This window comes from Aspergillus sclerotioniger, assembly GCF_003184525.1.
Source record: "Aspergillus sclerotioniger CBS 115572 chromosome Unknown BO94scaffold_6, whole genome shotgun sequence".
Taxonomy (NCBI): Eukaryota; Fungi; Ascomycota; class Eurotiomycetes; order Eurotiales; family Aspergillaceae; genus Aspergillus; species Aspergillus sclerotioniger.
Genome location: NW_020290996.1, coordinates 447,323 through 472,869, shown reverse-complemented (window position 1 = coordinate 472,869; position 25,547 = coordinate 447,323). Strand labels below are relative to the sequence as shown.

General features: G+C 53.7%; 8 protein-coding genes across 8 annotated transcripts; 5 read left to right on the top strand and 3 right to left on the bottom strand.

Annotated features, from left to right (window-relative positions):
- Positions 1-753: 753 nt before the first annotated feature.
- On the bottom strand, positions 754-2,362 carry BO94DRAFT_345546 (uncharacterized protein). The gene has a single exon (XM_025607068.1). The coding sequence runs from the start codon at positions 2,229-2,231 to the stop codon at positions 855-857; it is 1,377 nt and encodes a 458-aa protein (XP_025470273.1). The 5' UTR covers positions 2,232-2,362; the 3' UTR covers positions 754-854.
- A 120-nt stretch (positions 2,363-2,482) lies between these two features.
- Positions 2,483-6,634, top strand: BO94DRAFT_532455 (proteasome regulatory particle base subunit RPN2). Its single transcript, XM_025611121.1, has 5 exons — positions 2,483-2,844; positions 2,952-3,121; positions 3,183-3,709; positions 3,765-6,029; positions 6,095-6,634. The coding sequence occupies exons 1-5, from the start codon at positions 2,705-2,707 to the stop codon at positions 6,437-6,439; spliced, it is 3,447 nt and encodes a 1,148-aa protein (XP_025470272.1). The 5' UTR covers positions 2,483-2,704; the 3' UTR covers positions 6,440-6,634.
- A 585-nt stretch (positions 6,635-7,219) lies between these two features.
- BO94DRAFT_532454 (putative acyl-CoA dehydrogenase) lies at positions 7,220-9,702 on the top strand. The gene is made up of 6 exons (XM_025611120.1): positions 7,220-7,414; positions 7,636-7,819; positions 7,888-7,899; positions 7,958-8,232; positions 8,321-9,065; positions 9,118-9,702. The coding sequence occupies exons 2-6, from the start codon at positions 7,705-7,707 to the stop codon at positions 9,609-9,611; spliced, it is 1,641 nt and encodes a 546-aa protein (XP_025470271.1). The 5' UTR covers positions 7,220-7,414; positions 7,636-7,704; the 3' UTR covers positions 9,612-9,702.
- An 850-nt stretch (positions 9,703-10,552) lies between these two features.
- Positions 10,553-13,948, top strand: spt5 (transcription elongation factor spt5; the record flags this gene model as incomplete). The annotated part of the gene is made up of 5 exons (XM_025613150.1): positions 10,553-10,668; positions 10,710-10,935; positions 11,009-12,489; positions 12,540-13,282; positions 13,341-13,948. The coding sequence occupies 5 exons, from the start codon at positions 10,553-10,555 to the stop codon at positions 13,946-13,948; spliced, it is 3,174 nt and encodes a 1,057-aa protein (XP_025470270.1).
- Positions 13,949-15,030: 1,082 nt separating this feature from the next.
- On the bottom strand, positions 15,031-17,406 carry triA (putative mRNA capping nucleoside-triphosphatase; the record flags this gene model as incomplete). The annotated part of the gene is made up of 3 exons (XM_025615510.1): positions 15,031-15,201; positions 15,267-15,716; positions 15,769-17,406. The coding sequence occupies 3 exons, from the start codon at positions 17,404-17,406 to the stop codon at positions 15,031-15,033; spliced, it is 2,259 nt and encodes a 752-aa protein (XP_025470269.1).
- A 685-nt stretch (positions 17,407-18,091) lies between these two features.
- BO94DRAFT_345239 (WD repeat protein) lies at positions 18,092-20,778 on the bottom strand. The gene is made up of 4 exons (XM_025607066.1): positions 19,688-20,778; positions 19,023-19,623; positions 18,895-18,969; positions 18,092-18,835 (listed from the first exon to the last, which is right to left on the bottom strand). The coding sequence occupies exons 1-4, from the start codon at positions 20,483-20,485 to the stop codon at positions 18,408-18,410; spliced, it is 1,902 nt and encodes a 633-aa protein (XP_025470268.1). The 5' UTR covers positions 20,486-20,778; the 3' UTR covers positions 18,092-18,407.
- BO94DRAFT_345256 (putative pantetheine-phosphate adenylyltransferase) lies at positions 20,779-22,486 on the top strand. Its single transcript, XM_025607067.1, has one exon. The coding sequence runs from the start codon at positions 21,072-21,074 to the stop codon at positions 22,278-22,280; it is 1,209 nt and encodes a 402-aa protein (XP_025470267.1). The 5' UTR covers positions 20,779-21,071; the 3' UTR covers positions 22,281-22,486.
- Positions 22,487-23,774: 1,288 nt separating this feature from the next.
- On the top strand, positions 23,775-25,422 carry BO94DRAFT_511102 (F-box domain protein; the record flags this gene model as incomplete). The annotated part of the gene is made up of 2 exons (XM_025609751.1): positions 23,775-24,129; positions 24,188-25,422. The coding sequence occupies 2 exons, from the start codon at positions 23,775-23,777 to the stop codon at positions 25,291-25,293; spliced, it is 1,461 nt and encodes a 486-aa protein (XP_025470266.1). The 3' UTR covers positions 25,294-25,422.
- Between the last annotated feature and the right edge of the window lie 125 nt (positions 25,423-25,547).

Genomic DNA, 25,547 nt, shown 5'->3' with positions numbered 1-25,547 from the left:
AGCGTGACAGTGGCTGCCCTTACACACCCCTGCAAAGGATGCGTTCCCTCTCACCCGATAAGGTGCACGTCGGGCTCGAAGGGGACCGTGCAGGAGGTGTTCTTCGAAAAAGAGCGGTCGAGAACCATTGCTGCACATATGGGGCCTAAACCTGTTCATCCGTCCCTTATTTGTGATTAACAGGAGACCTGTCTGGAATGATGGAACTCCCAACTTTGGTAGCACCATTGCAGACGCCAGGTTAACAAGTCCTGGGATGCTTTAATAGATCTTCCAAGCCTCCGGGAAACACCGTATAAATTAGCGAGACAATACCAACGAGGATAATGTCCATGGTACAAAAGGGAAAGGGCCTCCAGTCGATTCCCCTGTGTCAACCTGACAATCCTTCGATCACTGACAATGCCGATATGGGTCATGCTCAATCTAGATTAGACAGCTTGAAAGCCCTCGTGACGCTGAAGTTACCGCAACTGCCGTTCCCATGGAATGACTGATGAACACTTCGATGCTGCTGACACCATTGGATGTAGAGATTGTACGGGTGCTGCCATGAAGCTGTCATGGTTAGCAGCCTTTTCGAGAAGCAGCATGAGAAAAACCAACAAGTATGATGCATTTTGTTCGTTTCTAGAAAGTTCATCCTATTCATGAATGCCCCAGCACCCGCTGAGGGTGTCCTAATAGTCTTGTAAAAGGTTCCTTAGCACTTTAATAGCCGGGTAGAATACACAACGTTAGACAGAAGCTTCTAAGATAGCCTGGAGAATAGAAATAATTACCCGAGAGATACTACGCTAATTGACGGCTCACATTTGTCCATGGGGGACTGGTGGGTCACAATAAGGACCCTTTTAAGATTCTGGGAGCAGCCAGGCAGGATCCGGCTCATCATCTTCATCATCGGAGTGGGAAATTGTGCCATGCTGGTGCTCCCCAGTATCCCTGAGCAAGTCGGCCGGAGGTTCAGGGTTGTCAACTCCAAGGGGGTCGGCTTCTGAGTCGTCGTCGCCATGGGGCTGACTCCTGAAATCTGCTCCTTTTTCGACAGACGGCCAGATGTCTGCTTCGGCCACATTGAAGATGCCCAATAGCAGTTGTCGCGCTTCTCGCAGAGCCTGGAGCTCCGCCGAGATGCAACAAACCAACAGTTTCCAATCTTTATTCTCCGCAAGCTCTAGATGGTATTCTACGCGCTCTGTGGTATGCGTCAGATCATCCAGCATTGCCCGGGCAAGGTCCTCCTCGGACTTGCTACCAGATGGGCCATCATGCTTCAGTATCTGCGACTGGCTTTGAATAGAAAGGCGCATGGCTGACTTCAGTCGTTTCTCAAATCCAGAGACTTCCCCGACCACCTGTTTCCAGACACCACCTCCTGCTTCGAGCGCCTCAATCTCGGTATTCACTTCCTGTTGTCTCTGTTGCAAACTCGACTGCTCTTTCTGCCAGTGTTCCTGTGCCATCTCAAGGGTCCGCCGGTTAGGCTTCAAGGAGTAGAAGGTCGCATCATTGGGGCTGGTCGACTGAGGTTTCACGGGTGGATTTTGGAGGTAATTTCTGATATTCGACTCTAGGAGAGACATTGAGGCTTTGTAAGAAGACAGCTTTGATTCAATAGAATTTTCCATCTGGGATAATTCGCGAAGAACGTGCTGATGCCTTGCCCTCATCTGGGACAGCCTAGTCTCCAAGTCATGAATATCCCCTTCAAGCTTGCGACTTTCCTCCCTCAATGCTTGAGTATGCTGGCCTTCTCGGTTATCCTGGATTGTCGAGATGGCGCTTTCCAGCCCGGCGCGGTGAGTGTTGAACTTGTCAATATCTCCCAACGCATCCTTTCTTTCATCAATCCGGAATGTTAGTATTTCTCGCTCCTCCTCCCGAAGCTTCAGCAGGTCGAAGATGGATCTAAATATTCCCTGTCGTGCAGCAGACAGCCCGATTTTCTCCGGGGCCGGTTGCCGGACCGGTATGGTTGACGGACGCTGGGAATTGCTTGTCTCCGAGGTTGGGGTATAACTTCCGCTGGAAAGAGTACCATCCCGCTGTGGACCCGCCAGACCAGCTAGAAGACCTTCGCTCTGGGCATCGATTAGGATCTGTAGATTACGCTGAATGTGTTTGGCCTGGCGGTCAATGTAAACAAAAGGGTCTTGGTGATGGGAGGAGGTTCCGATGGGCAGGGGCGGGAGGTATTTATTTCTGTCTTGCGGAAGAATAGTCGACATTCTGGAGGATGACTGGATAGAAAAACAAGGGTTACCCGTGCATTCAGATGTATTCCCAGTGCGATGCTCCGAGATAGTAAAGCTCCGAGCTGTGACCCTCGAGTAAAGGTGCCGTGTTTGCAAGGGATCACGGCGCCGGGCAGCTGCCAGGCCGAAGCCCATGCCATCATCGGTCACGTGCCGTCTCTAGGGGTTTCTGCAGGAACCACGGGAACCTTTCGACAGCTTCCATTGACGTGTGTCTCGCTGCTCTGGAGGAAGCTTCCTGATCACTCCGAGCCCATTGCATCCATCATCCGTTCTTCTGCTGCTTTGAATATTTCATCTATCCCTTTCTGTAAATTTCGTTCTTGAGTACTTAGATCTCTTTAAAGGCCCTCCTACGCACCCGGGCCACCCCCATCAATCTTACAGCTCCCTCGCAGCTGTCGCCTCACTCCCCTCGCGACAGCAGTCCCCTTCTCCCAACAGCTATGGTTGGGCTTGCTTCGGCCGCTGGCCTCGTCGGCTTTCTCTCTGAGCCGGATCCGGAGTTGAGAGTCTTTGCTTTGAAGACCTTAGATTCACAAATCGACTTGCTCTGGACAGAAGTTGTCGATGCCGTTCCCCAAATGTTCGTCCTTCGCCTTGTCCCTCAAAGATGTCAAATTCCTCTATACTACATGCCTTACCTTGTCGAACGATCGCGGAATACGTCGATGCTGACTATCTGGTATTTAGAGAAGCACTTTACGAAGATGAGTCCTTCCCCGAACGCGAGCTGGCCGCCTTGGTCGCCGCAAAGGTGTACTACCACCTTCAAGAATACAACGAGAGCATGGTGTTCGCTCTAGGTGCTGGGAAGCTTTTCCAGTTGGACAGCGGTGGCGAATTCGAGGAAACTATCATCGGTAAGAACATCGGACTCTTGGGCGTCCCGTCATTGGGGCTTTATCTCACTGGGATCTATAGCGAAATGCGTTGATACCTTCGTCTCTCTGTCAGCGGCACAGCGGCCGGTCGCGGGTGACCAACCCGCCAATCTCAACACTGCCTTTCCAACCTCCGTTGAAGGCGCCACTAGTACCTCCGCCAGCCTAACATCTCCGATCACCCCTTTTTCGCAATCAGCCTTGCCTTCTAAGTCGCTCTTGTCTAGGCAAGAAGTGCCTGGAGTGGACGCCGCTTATCCGGGCGGCGAGGACGCGGGCTTTAATCACGCTGAAGAAACCCCTCTCGTTCTGAAGCGTGGTGTGCAGGGTCATCTACAGGCAGTTATCGATCGCTTATTTGAGCAGTGCTTCGTTCAAAAGCGCTACCGTCAAGTGATTGGAATCGCCATCGAAGCAAAGAGTTTGGACGTACTTCGCAGGACCATCATCCGGGCCAGCGAGGATGAGAAGAAGCAGAACGGCGAGTCGCGGCGGAGCGAGGAACTCATGGAGTACGTACTGGATATCTGCATGGGAATTGTGCAGGAGCGCTGTTTCCGCAACGAGGTATAATTTCCTCTATCACGATCGGGAGATTTCACGAGCTAATCCTTTGCCTAAGATCCTTAAACTCATCCTAGAACTACTCAACGAGATTCCGGCCCCCGACTACTTTTCCATCGCCAAGTGTGTTGTATACCTCAACGAACACTCAATGGCGTCTGTCATCCTCCGACAGTTGGTTGAGAAGGGCGATGCTCGTTCACTTGCCGTTGCCTACCAGATTTCTTTCGACCTTTACGATAACAGCACACAAGAATTCCTTCAAAAGGTCCGCCAGGAGATCTCCGAACTCGTACCGGAGAAAAGCGACGCTGAGCAGGAGACGGCAACAGAAGGTGAGGAGGCAAAGGAGTCCGATCCTTTGCTGGACAACCAGTCGAGGTCTATTGGAGAAAACAATGCGCGCACGAAGATTTCGCCTGAAGCACGCACGGCATTCAAGAACATCCTTGATATCGTTGACGGTGTCAAGACCAACCAGTTGAACGTGGAATTTTTATACCGGAACAGCAAGGCCGACATCGCCATTCTCAACAAGATTCGTGATAGCCTGGAAGCTCGAAACTCCATCTTCCACTCCGCCATCTCGCTGTCAAATGGCTTTATGCATGCTGGCACCGCACGCGACAGGTTCTTCCGAGAAAATCTTGAGTGGTTGAGTAAAGCCGTCAACTGGTCCAAGTTCACAGCTACTGCGGCCCTTGGTGTTATCCATCGGGGCAACTTGACCCAGGGACAAAAGCTCTTGCAGCCATATCTGCCGAAGGAGCGCTCTATCGCCGGCGTCGGTGGAGCTGCAGGGGCTGGTGGAGCTGGTTCGATTTACAGCCAAGGTGGTTCGCTGTTTGCGTACGGTCTGATTTACGCCAACCATGGCGGCATGGCTGTCAATGTCATCCGTGATTACTTCAAGAAGGCTACAGATGAGGTCATTCAGCATGGTGGTGCTTTAGGTCTTGGTGTGGCAGGCATGGCTACCGGCGATGAGGGAATCTACGACGATCTTCGGAATGTTCTTTACTCCGACTCGGCTATCAACGGTGAGGCTGTCGGTCTTGCCATGGGTCTTGTCATGTTGGGTACAGGTAACATGAGGGTTCTTGAGGATATGATCCAATATGCCCATGACACTCAGCACGAGAAGATCGTTCGTGGTTTGGCCATGGGTATGGCTCTGATCATGTACGGTCGTCAAGAAGCAGCTGATGAGCTGATCAACGGCCTTCTCGGCGACCCTGATCCTGCTCTTCGCTACGGTGGTATCATGACCATCGCCCTCGCCTACTGTGGAAGCAGCAGCAACAAGGCGGTGCGCAAGCTCCTTCACGTTGCTGTTAGCGACGTGAACGATGACGTTCGTCGCGTTGCAGTTCTGAGCTTGGGCTTTATCTTGTTCAGGAAGCACCAGAGCGTGCCCCGCATGGTGGAGCTTCTGTCCGAATCTTACAATCCTCATGTGCGGTACGGTGCAGCCATGGCTCTCGGTATCTCTTGTGCCGGAACTGGTCTCGATGAAGCCATTGACCTGCTTGAGCCCATGCTCAAGGACTCTACGGACTTTGTGAGACAGGGTGCTCTGATTTCGTTGGCCATGGTTCTGGTCCAGCAAAATGAAGCCATGAACCCTCGTGTTAGCTCACTTCGCAAGGTCATGATGAAGATGATTGGAGATAGGCATGAAGATGCCATGGCCAAATTTGGCTGCGCTGTCGCCCTTGGTATTATCGACGCCGGCGGTCGCAATTGCACCATCAGTCTCCAGACCCAGACCGGCAACCTCAACATGCCCGGTATCGTCGGCGCAGCTGTTTTCCTTCAGTACTGGTACTGGTTCCCTCTCACCCACTTCCTGTCCCTCAGCTTTGCCCCGACTTCCGTGATCGGTGTCGATCAGAAACTCGAGGTGCCGTTCTTCAAATTCCACAGCAACACAAGGCCAAGCCTCTTCGACTATCCTCCGGAACAGCAGGTCAAGACCGAGGAAGCGCCCGAGAAGGTCAAGACAGCTGTCCTCTCCACCACCGCGCAGGCCAAACGCCGTGCACAGCGCCGGGAGAAGCAACAAAGACGCGAGAGCATGGACATTGATCAGACCCCCACTACTCCCAAGGTGTCGGATCAGATTCCGGATAAGATGGAGACGGACGAAAGTGCAGTCAAGGTCGAGGAGGAGAAGGAAGGTGAGAAGGAGGCTGGCGAGGGTCAGAAGAAGAAGGTTGAGCGGGAGAAGGTAGGATATGAGCTCGAGAACATGTCTAGAGTCCTTCCCGCCCAGCTCAAGTACCTCACATTCCCCGACCCGCGGTACGAGCCGGTCAAACGGGTACGTAACCCTGCCAGTCCCATATGTCTCAACTACGATGGTCGTGATTGCTAACTTGAACACAGCCTACCGGTGGAGTCGTGGTTGTTCTCGACAAGACCCCCGAGGAAGCCCGCGAGACTATTGAGATGACGGCTACCAAGGAGGTTAAGGAGGCTAAGCCGCCTGCCCCCGCACTGGACGCAGGGGAAACGCTGCAAGACCGACTACAAGCTGTCATGGGCGGGGCGGGACTGCAGACACCTCAGCGTGGAGCTGGTCGTTTCCCGCTGGGTGCCGATTCGGCCGCATTGGCAGATGCTGCGGCTGCAGCTGGCGTCCTGACGGCCGTGGATGAGGATGAGGAAGGCGGGGAAGAGGCCCCTGTGCCGAACGATTTCGAGTATGAAACCGATCCAGATGACGAGTAGAGCTGGCAATCGCAGCTAAATGCACGATCTGGCGCTCGTTGTAATACTAGGTTAATTATGGATTCATGTCTTATCTTGAAAGTGGCACAGCTGCCTAACGTTTGGATTATCTATTCTGCATTTATCTAAGCTTGTCTAAACTTCTATGATAGAATCGAAGGAGTGATGAGAATCATCAATCACACCCTCACCCACCGTTCTAAGTGTGGTCCATGGTTCATCGGGTAGACATGTTCGTAGGATTCTAGTCAAGGTTTTATATCAGTGTCGTATCCCCCACACTGACATCCAGTGGCTCTGGGAGATGTCATTAGTGGTTGTCCACCATAACGATCCAAGGCACCCGGCCGCAACAAAGCATGGGGTTGGAAATCCTCAGACATGGTACTCGCTATTGACGAATCAGCCTTTCGACAAGATAGTCGCTGTGGAGACCTCACTTCCTGCGTGCCAGATTTCTATCCTTCTGATCCCATCCAGCCCTCATTCACATGCTGGCCTGCTGCAGAATGCCTCATGACATAACCACCCCCGACCTTGCTTCCGTCACGTGCCGGCAATCGGGGCAAATCTGCCTCGGCACTTCCTCCTTTAGGCGCAATCGTGCACGTGCCATGACGCCCCGAGGGGACAGTTGGCCAATAAGAGCCGGTCAAAAGAGCCAGCGACCAATTCATCCGGGCTGGCCGAGGAGTGTGGCCCACGTGAGCCGTTCAGTCCTAAAGCATGGAAAATGGGCAATGATGTAGGAAGCACATGTGAAAAGCATTCAAGTTGTCTCCGGAGATCCCTCATCCAGGTCCCCCCTACCCGTGCCTCATTTTTGTAATTACCCCGACAATAGTGGGCCGTTGCATCTTGTACATACTATTATTCGCTTCTATACTTACGGAGTACATCTTGTCCGAAGGTATCCACCGTCGCTCGACCGCCAGTAGATACCATATTATTATCAGACGGCTTCATTTATCCTAGGTAAGTAGTGATAGTCAGGCTCTCTGTGGCGGGGGAAGCTCCGTGATTTGTGCTTATTATTCCTACCTTATATCGGGTACCCATTCTCCCCCTTTGTTGGTCTCGTTTTCTCTCAACTTCTTACTCTTCTTCTTCTTTTTCCTACCCCAGATTGCTTCCCCATATCCCGCAGACCCGGTTCCCCATCCTTGCTCCTGCTAACTACCGTCTGGGGCCTCTAGTTACCTTACCCTGTTATCTACAATCATATACCCTAGTCTCCTTGTCTATTATACCCTCCTCTACGCATCATGTCTAAGACTTTCACAAAAGACGACGTAGCGTCGCACAGCAAGCCGGATAACCTCTGGGTGATTATCGACGAGGACGTCTATGACTTGACCGGCTTCCAAGACGAACATCCAGGTATGTTTGGGCTTACTATTGCTCCCAAGGCACTTTTTACAATGCTGACGTCAATTTGCGACCCTCAGGTGGAAAGAAGAGTATGTGATCGCATCCGGAATTTGCGCCGGATTTCCGCAACTAACCATACCACCTTAGTCCTTCAGCGGGTTGCCGGAAAAGATGCCTCGAAACAGTTCTGGAAATATCACAATGAGGGAATTCTGAAGAAATACAAGGGAAAGCTGCAGATTGGTTCCTTGGATTCGAAGAAGGCGGCTGCATCCGAGCCTGCTGCGTCTCCTGCTCCGGCCAAGACACAGACTTCTAAGCCTGTGGCAGCACCCGTTGATGTTGCTTCGGCGAAGTCGTCGGAGACTCAAGATCCGTATGGTGACTTGGTCCCTTTTGCAGATCCTTCGTGGTACCAAGGTGTAAGTCTTCTTCCTTGGGGTTTCTGGCTAGTTTCAGTTAACCGGGAGTGCGAGAAAACTGGGCTGACCATTATGTGATGATTATTAGTATCACTCGCCTTACTTTAACCAGACTCACTCCGCGCTCCGCGATGAGGTTCGCCAATGGGTTGATTCAGAGATCGAGCCGCATGTGACCGAATGGGATGAAAGCAAGAAGGTGCCCGATCATATCTATAAGCAGATGGGTGAAAGGGGGTACTTGGCAGGTCTACTTGGTATGAAGAAGTACCCTGTCGATTATACTGCGCACCGTGTGCAGTCCGTTGCGCCAGAGAACTGGGACCTATTCCATGAAATGCTCCTCACTGATGAGCTCTCTCGTGTCGGAAGCGGTGGCCTGGTCTGGAACCTCATCGGTGGCTTTGGCATTGGTTGTCCGCCATTGGTGAAGTTTGGAAAGAAGCCTCTAGTCGAAAGAATCCTGCCTGCTATATTGGCCGGAGACAAGCGCATTTGCTTGGCAATTACCGAGCCAGATGCGGGCAGCGATGTTGCCAACCTTACCTGCGAGGCCAAGCTGAGTCCCGACGGCAAGCACTACATTGTCAACGGCGAGAAGAAGTGGATCACTAACGGTATCTGGTCCGACTACTTCACCACCGCGGTCCGAACTGGTGGCCCTGGTATGAATGGCGTCAGTGTGCTCCTCATTGAGAGAGATATGGGCGGTGTCAGCACCAGGCGCATGGATTGCCAGGGTGTCTGGAGCAGTGGCACCACCTATATCACCTTTGAGGATGTCAAGGTGCCAGTTGAGAATCTCATTGGAAAGGAGAATCAAGGTTTCAAAGGTGAGCCACTTGTGATCCCAATGCAATGTCGCAATCACTCACACTTTTCTAGTGATCATGACCAACTTCAACCACGAGCGAATTGGCATTGTAATCCAGTGTGTTCGGTTCTCCCGTGTGTGCTATGAAGAGTCGATGAAGTATGCGCACAAGCGCCGAACCTTCGGCAAGAAGCTCATCGATCATCCCGTCATTCGCATGAAGCTGGCACACATGGCCCGTCAGATCGAGGCAACCTACAACTGGCTGGAGAACATCATCTTCCAGTGCCAATCGATGGATGAGACCGAAGCCATGCTCAAGCTGGGTGGAGCTATTGCCGGTCTGAAGGCACAATCTACCACCACCTTTGAGTTCTGTGCCCGTGAAGCCAGTCAGATCTTCGGCGGTCTCAGTTATAGCCGAGGCGGACAAGGTGGTAAGATTGAGAGGCTGTACCGTGATGTTCGTGCCTACGCGATCCCAGGTGGAAGCGAGGAAATCATGTTGGATCTCAGCATGCGCCAGAGCTTGCGTGTGCACCAAATGTTTGGGCTCAAACTTTGAGTCTGCTGTAACTGTTCATGCCAAGCTGATTGAAATTCTGGAGTATATAGATGCGCCACTAGCTTATTGATGACAATTTCCTGCCCTCATCCTCGCCCTCTATATTTATATCCGTAGATCAGAGCCACAGTTAGAAGAAATGTGCAGGAATTGAGTCAACACCGCACCCATATACCCTATATCTGAAGTATGATTACTTCAAATTCAATGCCTCGGACAGAACGTAACACAGACAACCTCAAAACCGCCATGCCCCCTCTAGTAACAAGAGTAACACCGCAGGAGCGGCTGGTTCAAGCGGAGAAAAGCGCAAGCCGGGCGCAGTCCGGCACGGCAAAGACGCCAAGCGTGCAAGTCGCCCGCCCGGATGATTCCATCGATCTTGAACTTCGGCCACCACTTCTCTTCCAAAACACCTTTTTTTCTCTGATCAACCCCCTCTTGTCTTTTCCGAGTACCTGCAGGTTGTTATGTGTTAGCATCCCGTCTTGGACACCGTGGCAAACTCCGACCCGCCTTCTTTTTCCCTCGCTCTCACCCTAGTCGGTTGAAGACTACAACACCATCCTTGTCGCGGTCGCGGACTCGCCGAACGAACGGAACCAACCGCCGCCCGAGTACCTGTCGAGCTCCTGGAGTCTCACCCTTTTCTTTTCATTTCCTTTGATTTAGACCGCCTTTGTCGCCTCAGATTTTCCCTCCGTCACCCTTTCCGGCTCGAGCATTGCGGCGTCCCTGTCTCTCAACGCCGGTGAGCTTGATCCGCCACAGCCAGCGTCTCAGTGCCGACTCGATACCTGTTGCTCCTCTGCGTGACCAGCACAGGTTTCAAAAACTCAAAATTGATTGACGAGCTCTCGAATAGCCCATTTGGATACCAGGGCTTTCTTTCACTCGAACCTTACCTTACCCGAAAGCCACAATCGGCTGAGCTTTGAAACATGTCTCGCAACGTGATGGCCCATGACTTTGGGTCTGATGAGGAGGACGATGACTTCAACCCCGCCCCGGCGGATGACTCTGGAGATGAGGATACAAAGGTTTGTTCCGGTAGGGGGTGGCAAAAGCGAACGACATTGCTGACGGGCAGGGACAGAGGGTTGCGCATCGCGGTCGGGACGATGATGATGACGACGACGATGACGAGGATGATGTGAACACTGGGCGTACTGCACGGCATCGTGCTGGCAGTGAGGATGACACCAGAGGGAGGGCCGATGATGAAGATGAGGAGGGCGAGAACGATGAGGAAGATGAGGAAGGAGAGGAAGAAGATGAAGACGAGGAGGAAGAGGAAGAAGACGACGATGAGGACGCTAATGCTGTGAGTATTTGGATTTGGTCTATGTTGGTGGTTCTTGGGCTTGGAAGGTCGCTGATCATGGTTTCGTTGACAGGGACGTCCCCGGAAGCGCAGACGGAAGGCCGGTGTGCACTCTTTCTTCGAAGAAGAGGCCGGTGTCGATGAGGATGAGGACGAGGCCGAGGATGATGAGGATGAACTGGCTGAATTTGGCGGGGAGATGCACCCGGATGACATGGACGCCCTTCCGGTTGGCGCTGAAACGGATGACCGCCGACACAGACAGCTTGATCGTCAGCGTGAACTGGCGGCTAGTATGGATGCAGAGAAGCAGGCTCAGATGCTCAAGGAGCGGTATGGACGGAACCGCGCCGCGGCCACTGATGCTGTTGTTGTTCCGAAGCGACTGCTTCTTCCCAGTGTCGACGATCCCAGCATCTGGGGTGTTCGCTGCAAAGCTGGCAAGGAACGTGAAGTCGTGTTTGCAATCCAGAAGCGTATAGAAGAGCGACCGCCGGGCTCTCGAAACCCCATCAAGATCATGTCGGCTTTTGAGCGTGGAGGTGCTATGACCGGGTACATCTACGTCGAGGCGCGCAGGCAGGCCGATGTCATGGAAGCCCTACAGGACATGACGAACGTCTATCCGAGAACGAAGATGATCCTTGTTCCAGTGAGAGAGATGCCTGACCTTCTTCGAGTTCAGAAGTCCGAGGAGCTCATGCCTGGAGGCTGGGTTCGTATCAAGCGTGGTAAATACCAGGGTGATCTGGCGCAGATTGAGGAGGTCGAGACAAATGGTTTGGCCGTGACTGTGAGATTGGTTCCTCGTTTGGACTACGGCTTGAACGAGGACATTGGTGCGCCTGTTGTCGATCCCAAGAGGAAACGCCCTGGCGTGAACCCAGCCGTTGCCCGTCCTCCCCAGCGTGCATTCAGCGAGGCAGAGGCCAAGAAGAAGCATGCGAAGTACCTATCTGCTACGTCTGGTTTGGGTGGAAAGTCGTGGAACTACCTCGGCGAGACGTATGTGGACGGCTTCTTAATCAAGGACCTGAAGGTTCAACATCTGATTGCGAAGAGTGTGAACCCTCGGCTTGAGGAAGTCACCATGTTTGCTCGAGGCTCCGAGGATGGCACTTCGAATCTGGATCTGGCTTCCTTGGCCGAAACGCTCAAGAACTCTACCGCCGAAGATTCTTATCTCCCTGGAGACCCGGTTGAAGTGTTCCGGGGTGAACAGCAGGGTTTGATTGGTCGGACAAGCTCTACTCGTGGAGACATCGTCACTATCTTGGTGACAGAGGGTGACCTGGCTGGACAGACGATTGATGCGCCTGTCAAGTCGCTCCGCAAGCGCTTCAGAGAGGGTGACCATGTCAAGGTCATCGGTGGTAGTAGATACCAGGATGAGTTGGGTATGGTGGTCCAGGTCAAGGACGACACTGTGACTCTACTTAGCGACATGAGTATGCAGGAAATCACAGTTTTCAGCAAGGATCTCCGACTCTCTGCGGAGACGGGTGTTGATGGCAAACTGGGGATGTTCGACGTCCATGACTTGGTACAATTAGAGTAAGTTTCTTGATCCTGCAACCTGGAGGACTGGGGCTAATCACACCTAGTGCTGCTACTGTTGCTTGTATTGTCAAGGTTGACCGAGAATCGCTGCGGGTGTTGGATCAGAACGGTTCGATTCGTACGATTCTGCCTACGCAAGTGGCGAACAAGATCACGCCTCGTAAAGATGCAGTGGCTACCGATCGTAATGGTGCCGAGATTCGCCATGGAGATACGGTCCGAGAGGTCTATGGAGAACAGAGGAACGGCGTGATTCTTCACATCCACCGCTCATTCCTGTTCTTGCATAACAAGGCGCAGGCTGAGAACTCGGGCATTGTCGTTGTGCGCACCACCAACGTGGTGACGGTCTCCGCCAAGGGGGGTCGCGCCACAGGTCCCGATCTTACCAAGATGAACCCGGCTTTGATGAGAAACGGGGCACCGGGAAACATGATGGGCCCTCCCCAGAGGAGTTTCGGGCGTGACAGGATGATCGGCAAGACGGTCATGGTGCGCAAGGGACCTTTCAAGGGTCTTGTTGGTATCGTCAAGGACTCGACTGATGTCCAAGCCCGCGTGGAACTGCACTCGAAAAACAAGTTGGTTTCCATTCCCAAAGACATTCTCGTCGTCAAGGACCCTGTTACCGGTCAGACGATAGACATGGGTCGTGGCCGCGGTGGACCGCGTGTCCCGCATGGTGGATCTGGAGGGCCTCCCTCTGCCTGGCAGGGTGGTCGTACCCCCATGGGAGCTGGAGACTCATCTAGGACCCCCGCCTGGGGTGGTGCCTCGTCCGCCAGAAGTAAGTGTCACCGTTTGCTGCGTCTGACTCCATTCCATCATACTAACAGTCTCCTCAGCACCTGCCTGGACCGGCCTGGGTGGCTCTCGTACACCGGCCTGGAAGCAAGACGGCTCCCGAACCTCTAATCCATACGATGGCAGCCATACCGCCTACGGAGGCTATGGCTCACGCACGCCCGCCTGGAACGCCGGCGCACGCACTCCTTATGTCGGTTCAGGAAACAGTGATTTCGATGCCTTCGCTGCAGGCTCCCGGACTCCGGCCTGGGGCTCCGCAAACGCCGGCAACCGCACGCCCGCCTGGTCTGGAGCCTCGGCCAGCAACGGCACCAAAGACCGTGGCTACGATGCCCCAACACCGGGAGGCTACTCCGCTCCTACGCCCGGTGCCTATGGAAGCGCTCCCACACCCGGCGTTTCGGCGCCCACGCCTGGAGCTTGGGCGGACAGTGCCCCTACTCCAGGTGCCTTCAACGCCCCTACACCGGGCGACGCGTCCAAGAGACCCTACGACGCACCTACGCCTGCTGCCTTCGATAGCGGTAGTCGTCCATATGACGCTCCCACCCCAGCCATGGGCGGTGCCGCTGCAACCCCAGGTGCAGGTGCATACGGTGACGGTGACGATGGTCCGCGATATGAAGAGGGGACGCCCAGTCCTTGATTTCGACTCCGCCGTGAGGCAAATCAACAACAAATTAAACCCAATTCAATCAACCAAGCAAGCAAAGATCTGGAATGACTTGAAAATAGACAAAATGCGGGCGTACTATCTGTTATCCTCATCATGCTGGCACTCCTACTACTGTTGCTTCATTTTACGTTTTAATCGACAGGCATGGTTCATTGGACAGACATTATTGTATTATGTGTATTATCAACCTACCTATCTCTTTCTCTCCCTCTCTCTCTTGCTCTCTTACCTATGTGCAATGAACGAAACCCTTGATTCATTGATATACATTATCCATGCCCAGTGAACCAACCAGAACTAGCGTAAGTTAAAAGGAACCCACAAGCCCCTCATTATGTCACTGCGGTCTTAAAACACAACATTGAAGTACCCTACCCCCATGAAACATACCAATGATACATGGTATACAAAAACAAGAGACAAGGAAAGATACGTAGTACACGTCATATCTTTCGTTAAAAACAAAACAAGTGTAAGAAAAGATGAATCCCCAAAACATTCATCGTGTTTCAAGAAACAAAGAAAGGAAAGAAAAGAAGAGTAGGAAGTTTACCCCTATAATCCTAGAGTTCATACAAGCGGACGTAAAAAGAAGAGATATAAGGAAGAATGTAGTGCGATGAAGGGAAAGAAGGAAAGATGCAATGGTTGCTTGTCTGCTGTCAGAACGAGCAGCGGCAGATAGATAGATAGATAGAGGGAATAAATAGAGGCAAGGTAACAAACAAACAAAGAAACAACCAACCAATCAATTATCACACATGAATCATTTTCGCTTGCTTGAACTTCCCCTCTTCCTGTCTTTGCTTTTGGGTTTAAGTTATATGGTAAAACACACGGTGGAGAATGAAGAAGTGGGAAGGAAGAAATGAGCCCCGTTGTATCCAGTCAAAAAAGAAGAAAGTAATTATCATCTGACCGGATTTTGCTCATCATCCATCCTTTTGTGTATCCGTGTTATGTGCGGGTGAAGAGAAAGAAAAAGAGAAGAGAAGGGAGGCGAAAAACAACACAAAGACATCGCCAGAACGTTAAACGAAGAGTCATATATACTAAGGTGGTACAGCTCGGGCCAGGACACGGACATTGTCCACAAAGCCCTTGATCAAGTCTTCGTACTGATTTTTGGGATCGCCGGTCATGGCCATCTGCCCTTGGCGGCGGATTTCAGCTGAGGAGATTTCTACTTCAAGCTCATGCTCGAATTCGCCCTTGGTTGGGGGCTGGGGGTGCGTGAGACGTTAGCATACCGTACTGTTGGAAGGCAGACAGAAGGAGAGCAACTTACATCTGACTTGGCGACCTGGGTCAGATCGATCTGGTATGCAAGATGTCGATAACTCATGCGGTCCTTGTTCCGGTCTCCGCCTCGACCGCCCCTTCCATCCGCTACGGGCAGGTTGCTAATATCCCCATCGTAGCTCATTTCAAGGTTCACGCTGACTCGCCAGTCGACACAAGTGCGTGGGCTATGCACATCCAGGTCGGCGATACGACACTTGACAATTTTCGCGAGAACTTCGCCCGTCCGCTGATCAACCGTTACCCGCACCTTGGGCTTGTGACGCGGATTGAGATTTTGCCTGATTACGGGTGGAAGCTCATTTGGAGACACTTCGTAGAACGTATCCCTCTCCTTCTTATGGGCGTAGGAGAGGGGAATCCGGCCTTGATTCGAGTGGGGCATGGAATTCTTCACAGCGTCGTTTAAGAAATTGTTCATTTCTCGATGTTGTGCCTTCCCATTGTCAGCTTGGCGACGGCGCATGAAAACTCACAAGATTACTCACCACAGTCATGGTGCTTTCGAAAGCGGTCCGAAAACGCGGATTGTCCTTATTCACTACAGTCTCGGTCAAGATCGGCAGGATCATTCGCTCCCCGCGGTCCATGTCAATGAGCTGACCCAGTTTGGCTTCCACTTCGATGATGGGCAGTTGACCCGCTGCAGCCGCACCGGCAGGGGCAGCAACCGCGTCATTCCGAAGCACAACATGTTTGAAAAGGAAATCAGCAACCAGTTTCGTGACCTCCTCGTGAGGGATGAGCCCGGTGATGGACGGCTCCCACGGCCCCAGGCTACCGGCCTGGGGAGGTTCTGATGGTCGCTGCGGCGTCGAGGGTCCATTAACCGGCGTAGCTTCGCCCTTGGCTTTGACTGGTGGGATCGCAGCATGTGCGGGTCCCTGGGCGGAGGATACTGCCCGTTGGCGTAGCAGCCAGGGGTTCGCCGACGATGAGTCCCTCCCGTGTTTGGGGATAGGCGGGAAAGGATTTGGAATGGGCGGGCATCTCCCTTTCGTGCGAGCGCACCTTTGGGCGTAGATGGGAGGCTCGTTGTATCTTCTTTTCTTGCGCTTCGGGGGTTGCGGACTTGAGGTGGCCCTTGGGTCCGAAGCCACCCTGGATTTTTGTGGCCATGAGTGCGCTAGATCGTCAACAGATGATTCCTGCGTGATCGACATCCGTGATGATGGCGAACTATCCATATTGTTCTGATGCGCTGGGGCATGCAAGTTCGTAATTTGAGCCTCCTTCGTTGCGATCCCGTTTTCGAGGTGATTAGGCTGGGACAGAGACTGGTCGGGACGCCCCACGCCTGGTTCGGGCCGAGACCCCGGGAGAAAAGTCGTTCTGGGGCTCACACTCGCCTCAGAATCCCTTCTCTCGGATGTAGTACTGTACTTGCGTGGAGTCTTGTCTAAGGCTCTCGAATCAGCTCGCGATGGACGGGGAGCGGCGGTAGGCGATGTGTGCACTGCAGCATCCGGGCCAACCCACGGGCTAGAGGCTCGATTCGATAGGGAATCACGACCTGGTGATTGTGGGCGGGCGGAAGATGGGGGCGACTGGTGGGAGTAGACGGCAGCAGCAGAACCTCGTGGCGTACCGGGCAGCGATCCTTGCAGCGATCCTTGTACCGGAGGGGGGAAATGTTGCGATGGATAGAGCTGTGAAGCACCTGCGGGGGAACTGTCCCTGGGATGAAATGAGTTGGAGGAATGGAAATAGGGGGCTAGGACAGACTGGATGGATTGCGACCGTTGGTGGGCGACGGGGGACTGATGTTGCTGGTGATGGTGTTGGTTGTAGGCGATGGACGCGGCGAAGGAGTCACGCGAGGCGGAGCCGTAGGGAGGAGGGCTCGGCGCGCGTTGGGACTGCGCGCTCGACTTTATATATTGATATGGCGATTGGAGAGAACCGTAGGAGGAAGAGCGCTCAGGAGAAGTATGTGTTCGTTGTGGCGGCGGAGGTCCGGGAAAGGCCGAAGGGTATGAAGACGAAGACGATGGCAGCTGGTGGTCGCGCGGAGGATAGATGGGGTCGGAGGATTTGCGAGGTGTTTGTGAGGGTGACTGCTGTGGGTGCGACGGAGCGCTGGAGTTGCCAGCGACATCGCTGTTCATGATCGTGCGCAGATCCATGGTCACGGCCGGTCGTGAACAATAAGGTCTAAGCTGTTGAGTAGAACAAAAGAGGGGAGCTGGCAACTCCCTTCACAAACCCGCAGGCTGGGGGGGCCGGAGGGGACAGGGTCAGGTAATCAAGCAGGATTGGAGAAGGGGTGGCTGAGGAGCTGTGCGATGGCGGAGAAGGGGAGAGCGAAGTAATGGATAAGTTGCGATGAAGGCCGACGCAGACGCCAAAGAGGAAGAAGAGGAGGAAGAGGAGGAGGAGCAAAGCTGAGGGTGTCGGAGAAGTTCACGTCGCGGATCGGCACAGTATGGGCGTTCATTGGCGGGAGGCCGATGGGCGGTTCGGAGCTTCCAAAGCGAGGCCCAAGTCGCTGACAGTCCCCGCGGATGCAGTAGTCCCGTGGAGTTATGACTGGAAGAGACCAAGCACGAGCAAAGAGAATGGGTCAGGATCTGAGTGGAAGCGGAGAGATGAGGTGAGGTGAGGTGAGGTGGAGTGAGTTGAGGAGGTTGAGTTGCAACTGCAACCGTCCGGGAGCTCTCCTCCGCTCTGGATGGACGGACTGACTGACTGACCACCAACCACCATGGCGGACCTCTCGACTCGCAATGTCGTTCCGGCTATTCTCTAATAGCAATTCGCTCCAAACTGTGGAGTTTCCTAGTAGCACATTGGTTCTCGATAAGCTCGGTGGTGGCTTAAATGCATCCTGCTCTGAAATATCTTGCTGTTAGATTGACGGATGTAGCTAGTAGTAGCTAGTATATACTCGGTTCCTTCTTCCAGTCCACGCATGTCAACGAGGAAAAACACAATCCAGGTCCTACTACACAGGTAGTCATTCCACTATAGCTGGTTCGTTTCATTCGTTCACTCATACCATGCCAGATACAACCCAAAGTCTCTTTACAGCATCAAGGGAAATACGAAAGGTGCAGCAAAATCCAAAAACCAAGGAGATGGTGTAAGCGTAAAAGGGATTCGTCTAATGGTGCTTTTCTTCATGAGGCTATAATGCCACTCCCCACATCCCGCGCCCACCGCAGACACCTAACCAGTCGCGCGGGTGTCCGGCAGGCGTGGTGCCGCCCTGCGGGGACCAGCTGATGTTGGACACTTCGTTGTCACATAGCCAGGCGGCGGCTGGGCCACGCTCACTGGGTGTTGCGGGCGTCCCAGGGTTGTGTGGGACCGGGGGCATGGACGGCACCGGGGCCGCATTGTGCTGGTTGATGAGATCCCACAGGAGAACAAAGCAGTCGTCCGCACCGGAGGCGAGAACCCCGCGGCGGTTGGGTGACCACTCAACGCAGTTGATGGAGGAGGCGTGGCCCTTCAGTTCAAGGAGAGCCTGGCCGGGCTGTCGGACGTCCAGGACGCGGACAATGTTGGAGTCTTGCGAAAAGGTTGCAAGAAGGTGGGAATCATGGGGCGACGCTAGTGCTGTTAGCGTCCGATGGCAATGGCATGCGTCGAGTGTGATGCGATATACATACCGGCGATTCGTAACAGAGGCGGGGGCCATACGGGCTGGGCTTGTCCGGAGGGACTCCCATTGCCGGGAGTGGGGACTATACAGGGACACATAAGTGGATATCTTGAGACTGGAAAGATGTGTTCCTACCTTTCTCGTGCTTCTCCGTAGGCTCATAGATGATGGTGCTATGTTCTAGGCTACGGAGGTCGAACATACGCACGCTGCCGTCGGCACCACAGCTGACGAAGACGTCAACGCTATTCGCGCAGAACCGGACGTCATACACCTCTTTGTCGTGTGCGATCAACTGCGTTTTGGCCGTGAGTGTGGGGATGTCCCATATCGTGCAGGTGGTATCGATACTGGAGGTGATGATCAGGCTAGGGGAGATCGTATTCCAGTCTAATGATGTAATCGGAGCTGTATGCTCGGGTGATTTGGAATTCGATAGCAAGGCCAGCGGGGAGAGTTTCGCTGTCGGGGCGGCTTGACTGGCCGACCGCGTGATGGAGTTAGAACTCGGCAAGGGCTGCGTGGCGGGCAGCGACCATAGTCGCAAATGATCGCCTGACGTTGCCAAAAGATCGGTGGATTGCTTCTGGGACGAAGGTGGCTCCCAGAGTATCCGTGTGACGGGGTACGAATGGGTGGCCTCTGCGGTTTTCACGTATTCCAGCTTAATCTCTCCCGCTGCCGCATCCGGCGTATCCGGGTCTGGTTGTGTCCAGTGGGTATCTATGATTTGTATCTAGTCGGAGTTAGCACGTCTGTGGCCATTGAGGCAAACGTTGTAGCATAATAGATATGCATACGTAGTTGTGGTTGTCTTCCAAATAGCTTCCCAGTGCGACCTTGCCTCCGAAAGAGCTGGAACTCCCCGTGATGGGCCATTTGCACCAATCCATGGAATATATAGGCCAAGGCGCAATATAGTTGCTATTGGTCGGCACTTGATTATCCCCATTAAATGGCAACATCCCGGAGCCGGTAATTGGGTCACTTAATAGATCCCCGGTCGGTCGGATGTCAGCTAGACCTAAAGGCGAGTACTTTGCACCTTGAGGGGTATGGGTTGGGTATCCAGCACCAGGTGAAGAGCCCGACTGTCTGTATTTTGGCTGCTCAAATCCTGCCGGGCTAGATCTAGAATGCCCATGAGAGTTAACCATACTGGAGCGGGGATTGGTCGACTGCTGCTGCGGTTGTGGCTGAGGCTGAGGCAGCGGTTGCTGTTGTTGTTGTTGCGGCAGCGGCTGCTGCTGCTGCCCTGATGGTAGCGCCGACTGCATTGGTGTATTAACTTCTGGTAGCGTTGGCAGAGCCGAAGGCGCTGTGTTGACTGATACCACAGGTGGGCGGTTGACGTTGCCTGGCTGGAGGGCTCCTGGGAGAATTCCGCTCGCGCCGCTGTTTCCACCTCCGTATTGATTCGGTTGTGATCCCGATGGGTGAACATTGATAGATGGGACGTGGTTGTCTGTTCCCGCCGTGTATTCATGAGACATCGACTGTCGCTGCAGGTTGGGGGCCCCGGATGGAATATGAAGCTCCTCAGGTCGCCCGTAGCTTGTCGCCCGCCGGGATTCGAAAGGCTGCGTAGGATTCGACATGGCAGCAGTCCCAGGACGAAGGGAACACCGAAAAGGAGAGGGTTACCCACTGCACGGCAGTTGGAGCTCAAGGAAACTCTCGGATAGGATCCAGGGTCGAAGGGGTCGGGCGATAACGAGAGTGCGAGGACTATCCGGAGAGGGGGGGGCAGGCGCTAGGAGCTCCGACTGCACCAGGAATGGGCACGATCTGGATCATATCAGAGAAAAGGGCCTGTCAGGGGGTCAGAGAGACATCCTGGAGCTCGAACGAGGGGAAGGAATGCCTGCAGAGGACAAATGGGCCGAAGGGAGAGGCGATGAGGCAGCGAAGGGCCGCCGAGGGGAGTCTCGTGCTGCTGACTCAGCCTCCCAGATCGCGGGGAATTCCTGCGCTCGCTTCATCAGCATCAGCATCGGGGTTGGAGGTTACTGAACGCTTCAATTTGGTCGCTGGCCTGGAAGTCCTCCCGATCCCACAGGTCTACTGCATCTGCATCTTATATAGTACTCAATTCGATACACCGCCCCTTCTCGTTCCGCATATACATTATCGCCGCGCCCTTCCTCTACTAGGCTCCGCCGGTGAGCTTCCCCTCCCCGCAATATGGCTTCAGATCAAACCTCGGCCCTGCTTCTGCTGCCACCGCCTCCGTCGGCCTCCTTTGACAAGTTCAAGGCCGCCTACGAGCCCATTCTGTCGGCAGTCTGCTCAAGGCTTACCAAAGAGCTTAACGGTGCCAACCGCACGGTGATTCTAGATATTGCGCTCTCGCTGCCGGGCCTTCTGTCGCCGGCATGTCGGCCGCGGACGAAAGCATTTTCAAGCCTCCAGTCTTTCCTGGAAAGCATTTATAGGCTTATTGGAATTGTATGTGTCGAGCAGAACCTCGAACTAGATGGGCCTGGTGGGATCGATGCCCGTGTGATCTTGCTCGATTTTGATTCGGTCCAGAGTGCCGCCGTCACCAGAGACCAACCACGCGATGGCCCGATCATTGACTTGCAGACGCTGGCACAATGTGGGCGGCCATGGGACTACATATACTACCCGGATAACCAAGTAGGTCAGAATCTGGCCACGGCCTTCAGTAGCTTTTATTCTCCGTCCAAGGACCCCAATGCCGGGTCTATGCACGCCATCCCAGAAGCACCCAACTGGACCGTCCCAGAATCTCTCGTGACTCTGGACGATGTCAACAAATCAAGCACGCATTACTCTGTGGCTGTAGGGGGCACTTTCGATCATTTCCATATCGGACACAAGCTTCTGCTCACGGCTACGGCGTTGGTTTTGCAGCCGGCTGAAGATGCAGACACAGGTAAAGCGCGACAGATTACCGTTGGGGTGACGGGGGAGGGTCTGTTGGCGAAGAAGAAGTACGCAGAGTTTCTGGAGAGCTGGGATGAGCGATGCGCGAGTACTGGTTCGTTCCTCATGGCCATCATGGATTTCCATCTCCCGGAAGCCGGCGCGCCGCGCATTGAGAGAGCGTCTGGGCCTGGACCCGATGGCAAATACATTCAGATGCAAGTCCGCCCCGATTTAGTCTTCAAGCTGGTACAGATCACGGATCCTTTTGGTCCTACCGTCACCGACCAGGGCATTGGTGCTTTAGTTGTTTCCCGAGAGACTCGCGCAGGTGGAGCCGCTGTCAACGAGGAGCGCGCAAAGAAAGGCTGGGAGAGTCTGGGGGTGTTTGAAGTCGACGTGTTGCACACAGGCGAAGTCCCCACCGACGATGTCGAGAATTTCGCGTCGAAGATAAGCAGCACGGATATCAGGCGACGTCGGATAGAAATGGCGACGAAATAATTAGCGCCGTGAACTGGCAAAATGCGGGCAGCTGTTCTATCCAGTCGTCAGCCTTTAGACATTGACAGCTGTCCTGAAACGGAAGATGACAGGCGTGCAGGTATGGGGATGATTGGGCACGACAGGATCTTGTACATACATTGCCGGCATCCCCAGCAGCATGGGACAGCAAAGCGAATCATGCATTCATCGTACAGATTGTCGTGCCGCAATGGTCCGTCTAGAGGATAGAACGGCGCCAAGGGGGGGGAGTTTTCATGGGTTTGTAAGATAGACCGTCTCGGCCCATGCGTATAGTGTGGCCTATTTGTCTTTATTTTTATTGATTGTGATTTCTGTTTCTCCTCGGTTCTATTTCTTTGTCGCCCGAACTACCCCTAAACAAGAAGAAACACCGTCAACCTCTGGGACTTATTCGGTGTTGTTTGTGCTCACAGGGGGGAAGGGAGAACAGACCACCAACCATCTTATCTCCCCGGCGTTTGGGATTGCGCCTTGGACTCGGGGGCTACTGGCCCAGAGCGTTTTAGGTGCTGTTGATCCTTTCCCTCGCAGCTCCCCACGCGAGGCATCTCTCCGAACCAACGCAATGTCTTTGTTGGCGATTCCGATCCAGTTCTGCATCGCAACACCACGATGGGGCCGCTCCATTGCACTATGCTCCAGAGACGGGGGGGGGAGCAGGAGGAGGGAATAAATGCCGTGGACAGCTCGCCAGTCGCAGCAACGACGATCTAGGCTTGTAACTACAGGCCGCCATGATTCGCTTCCCAGGCGGGGTTCCCTTGCAGTGGGCGGCTGCACGCATCTGACTCTCATGTCGCATCATTTCCCTCCCCCTCCTTATCCCCGGTCCAGCCAGCTGTTGTCCTTCCTGCCAATCCTCCTCCTCCTTTGCAACTTCTCCTGCAGGTTCGCGGTGAATAACCCGCATGATGTTATGATCATGTGACTCCTGTGTGCCTGCTCCTCAGCCAATATCCTGTCGTCTGATCGCCGGGGAGTTTGACGGTCTGGTGGTCCTGGCGAGATACTGGTGGTGATCCCCGTCGACTGGAGTGACGGGAATGTCACGGTGGGACGCTCTAAATCTTGTCAGTTGTCAGACAGGTTGACTTGCTGCATGCGCTGCGTCTGTGGCCCGCCGTCTGCTCTGCAGTCGATAGAGAATGTGCTTAGGGTGTGCGAGGGGATGTATCACTTTCGTCCTCCCCTTCTCCAATTCTTGTTTTTCTTTTTTTTTTTTTTTTTGCGCCTCATTTTTTCCGTCATGATCCTTTAAAAGCTCCCTGCTGTCTTCCGTCACTCTTTGCTTATTTCTTCCTCAATCCTCTGCCCTTATACCCTGGGTCAGTCCATGCTCTCCCCCCTGTCATCGGACCTCTGACCAAGCGCGCCTTCGTTTGCCATTCCCTTTCGTACCTGGCTTGGTTTCCATGTTGGTGCCAGTGACCAGAGCAGCCGACCACGCGGCTGCTTCGCTGTGCGAAAACCATGGAGAATTCGCGACGCATTGAAGACTTGGCGGATGAGTTGATCAGCGATATACTTTCGTTCCTTCTGGGCTCAGAAGATCTCTCGCCGGAACCATCCCCAACGAGTCCTCACGGCTCGTCTCCCGACTCCAGCGATGGTTCGGCTCATGAATTTGGCGAGAAGTCCGACTTGGATCGTTTCAGACTCGTCTGTAGAAGGTTCCAGCGAATTGGCACGCCGCGGAAATTCGCTCGTTTTGTACTCCGATTCTCGTCCGACGAGTTTCAAAGGTTGGAGGATCTTCTGAACATGCAGCTAGCCTGCCATGTCAGATATTTTACGTACATGGTGCGACCCTTCTACCAAGGAAGCGGTACCGTCTCTGAAGACCTGCCCCGCGTGCTGAGATCGCGCAGCTGATAATCATCTAGGATGGCATCAGATCTTAGATGGGGTCGATGTAGACAACCTCCCCGTTTCCTCCGTGCACCGGTGTCGGCTCCAATACCAACGATACATAATCGATTCCAACCATGATTTGCTTGTGCTGCGACGCGCCATGGCAGCATTCTCGTCCCTCCAGCAGGTCAAACTCCTCCGGTTGCAGGATGAAGCGGACGAACAAGTACTTGATCACATTCGCGAACACTCGTTGGGAAGGACAACCCGCTTGGATTGGGAACCAGCATGTACCAGAGCTGTCACAAACCTAAGCATTTCTTTGCTGGAGTCAAATTGTAACTCTGTTAGGTTTGTCGGCCCACAGATCAGCCCGGAGGCGACAGTGAGACTGTTACAGGCGCCGTCCACCAGTCTGTCCGCCCTGGGTGCACGCTTGACAAGCTTGGACGTAACCTTCCACTCCGCAGCCAATTTGTCCACGTACATGGAGACGCTCTCCAGCGTTTTCTACAAATTCTTTCTAGCCGCGAAGAATCTCACTACCATCCATCTGGGCTTTCCAACCATTGCGCCGCTAGACCTCGCTCTAGAGCAGATCTTCCATCACCTCCAGTGGAAGGGCCTCCGAACGCTGAGCATCCAGGGCTGGCGCCTCGGGTCGGAAGAAATCGTCGCGCTCATCCGCCGGCACAGGCACCAGCTCCGCGACATCCGACTCGCCAGTATCTATATTCGCCCCGGTGGGCGATGGCGCGACGTCCTCTCCGTCCTACATGATGACATGGATTATCTCGAGCACATAGACCTGCGTGGCATCGACTACGCGAGTCATTTTGATGCCAGCACCAACCCCAACCCCATCGGACACGGTGCCGGTAGCTCTCAAACGCCGACACTTGCCATCGTTGTGCAACCCACGCCCATTCTACCCCCTCACAAGGCCGTCCTCAACATGGACTACTTATATTCTGCCCTACCGGGCAGCACCTCTCGTTCATTTGAGCTCGAGCAGCTAAGAGGCCTTACCGCCGACGATCTCGGAGACAACGGCGTGAGCGTCAACAACGATCAGAGGTCTCGCTGGCAACAATGGGTCTTATCTAGTCAACGAAATTACGTCCAAAGTCGGGTTTAATGTCTTTACGAAAGTTGCTTTTATACATGTGGATTCAGTCAGCCAATTAATTTCTTTCAAGCGAAAAAGAAACAGTCGCTTTTCTTGTCCTCCTTTATACAACCCAAATACCAATTGCAACTTAAGCCATAATTATAAGATATTAACAAACCACTCACCCACCCGCCCTCTACCTAAGAGACCGCGTAAACAGCGCCTCCGTACCCCGATCTCTCGCTTCCACCGTAATATTACAGCATAGCCATATCAGATCG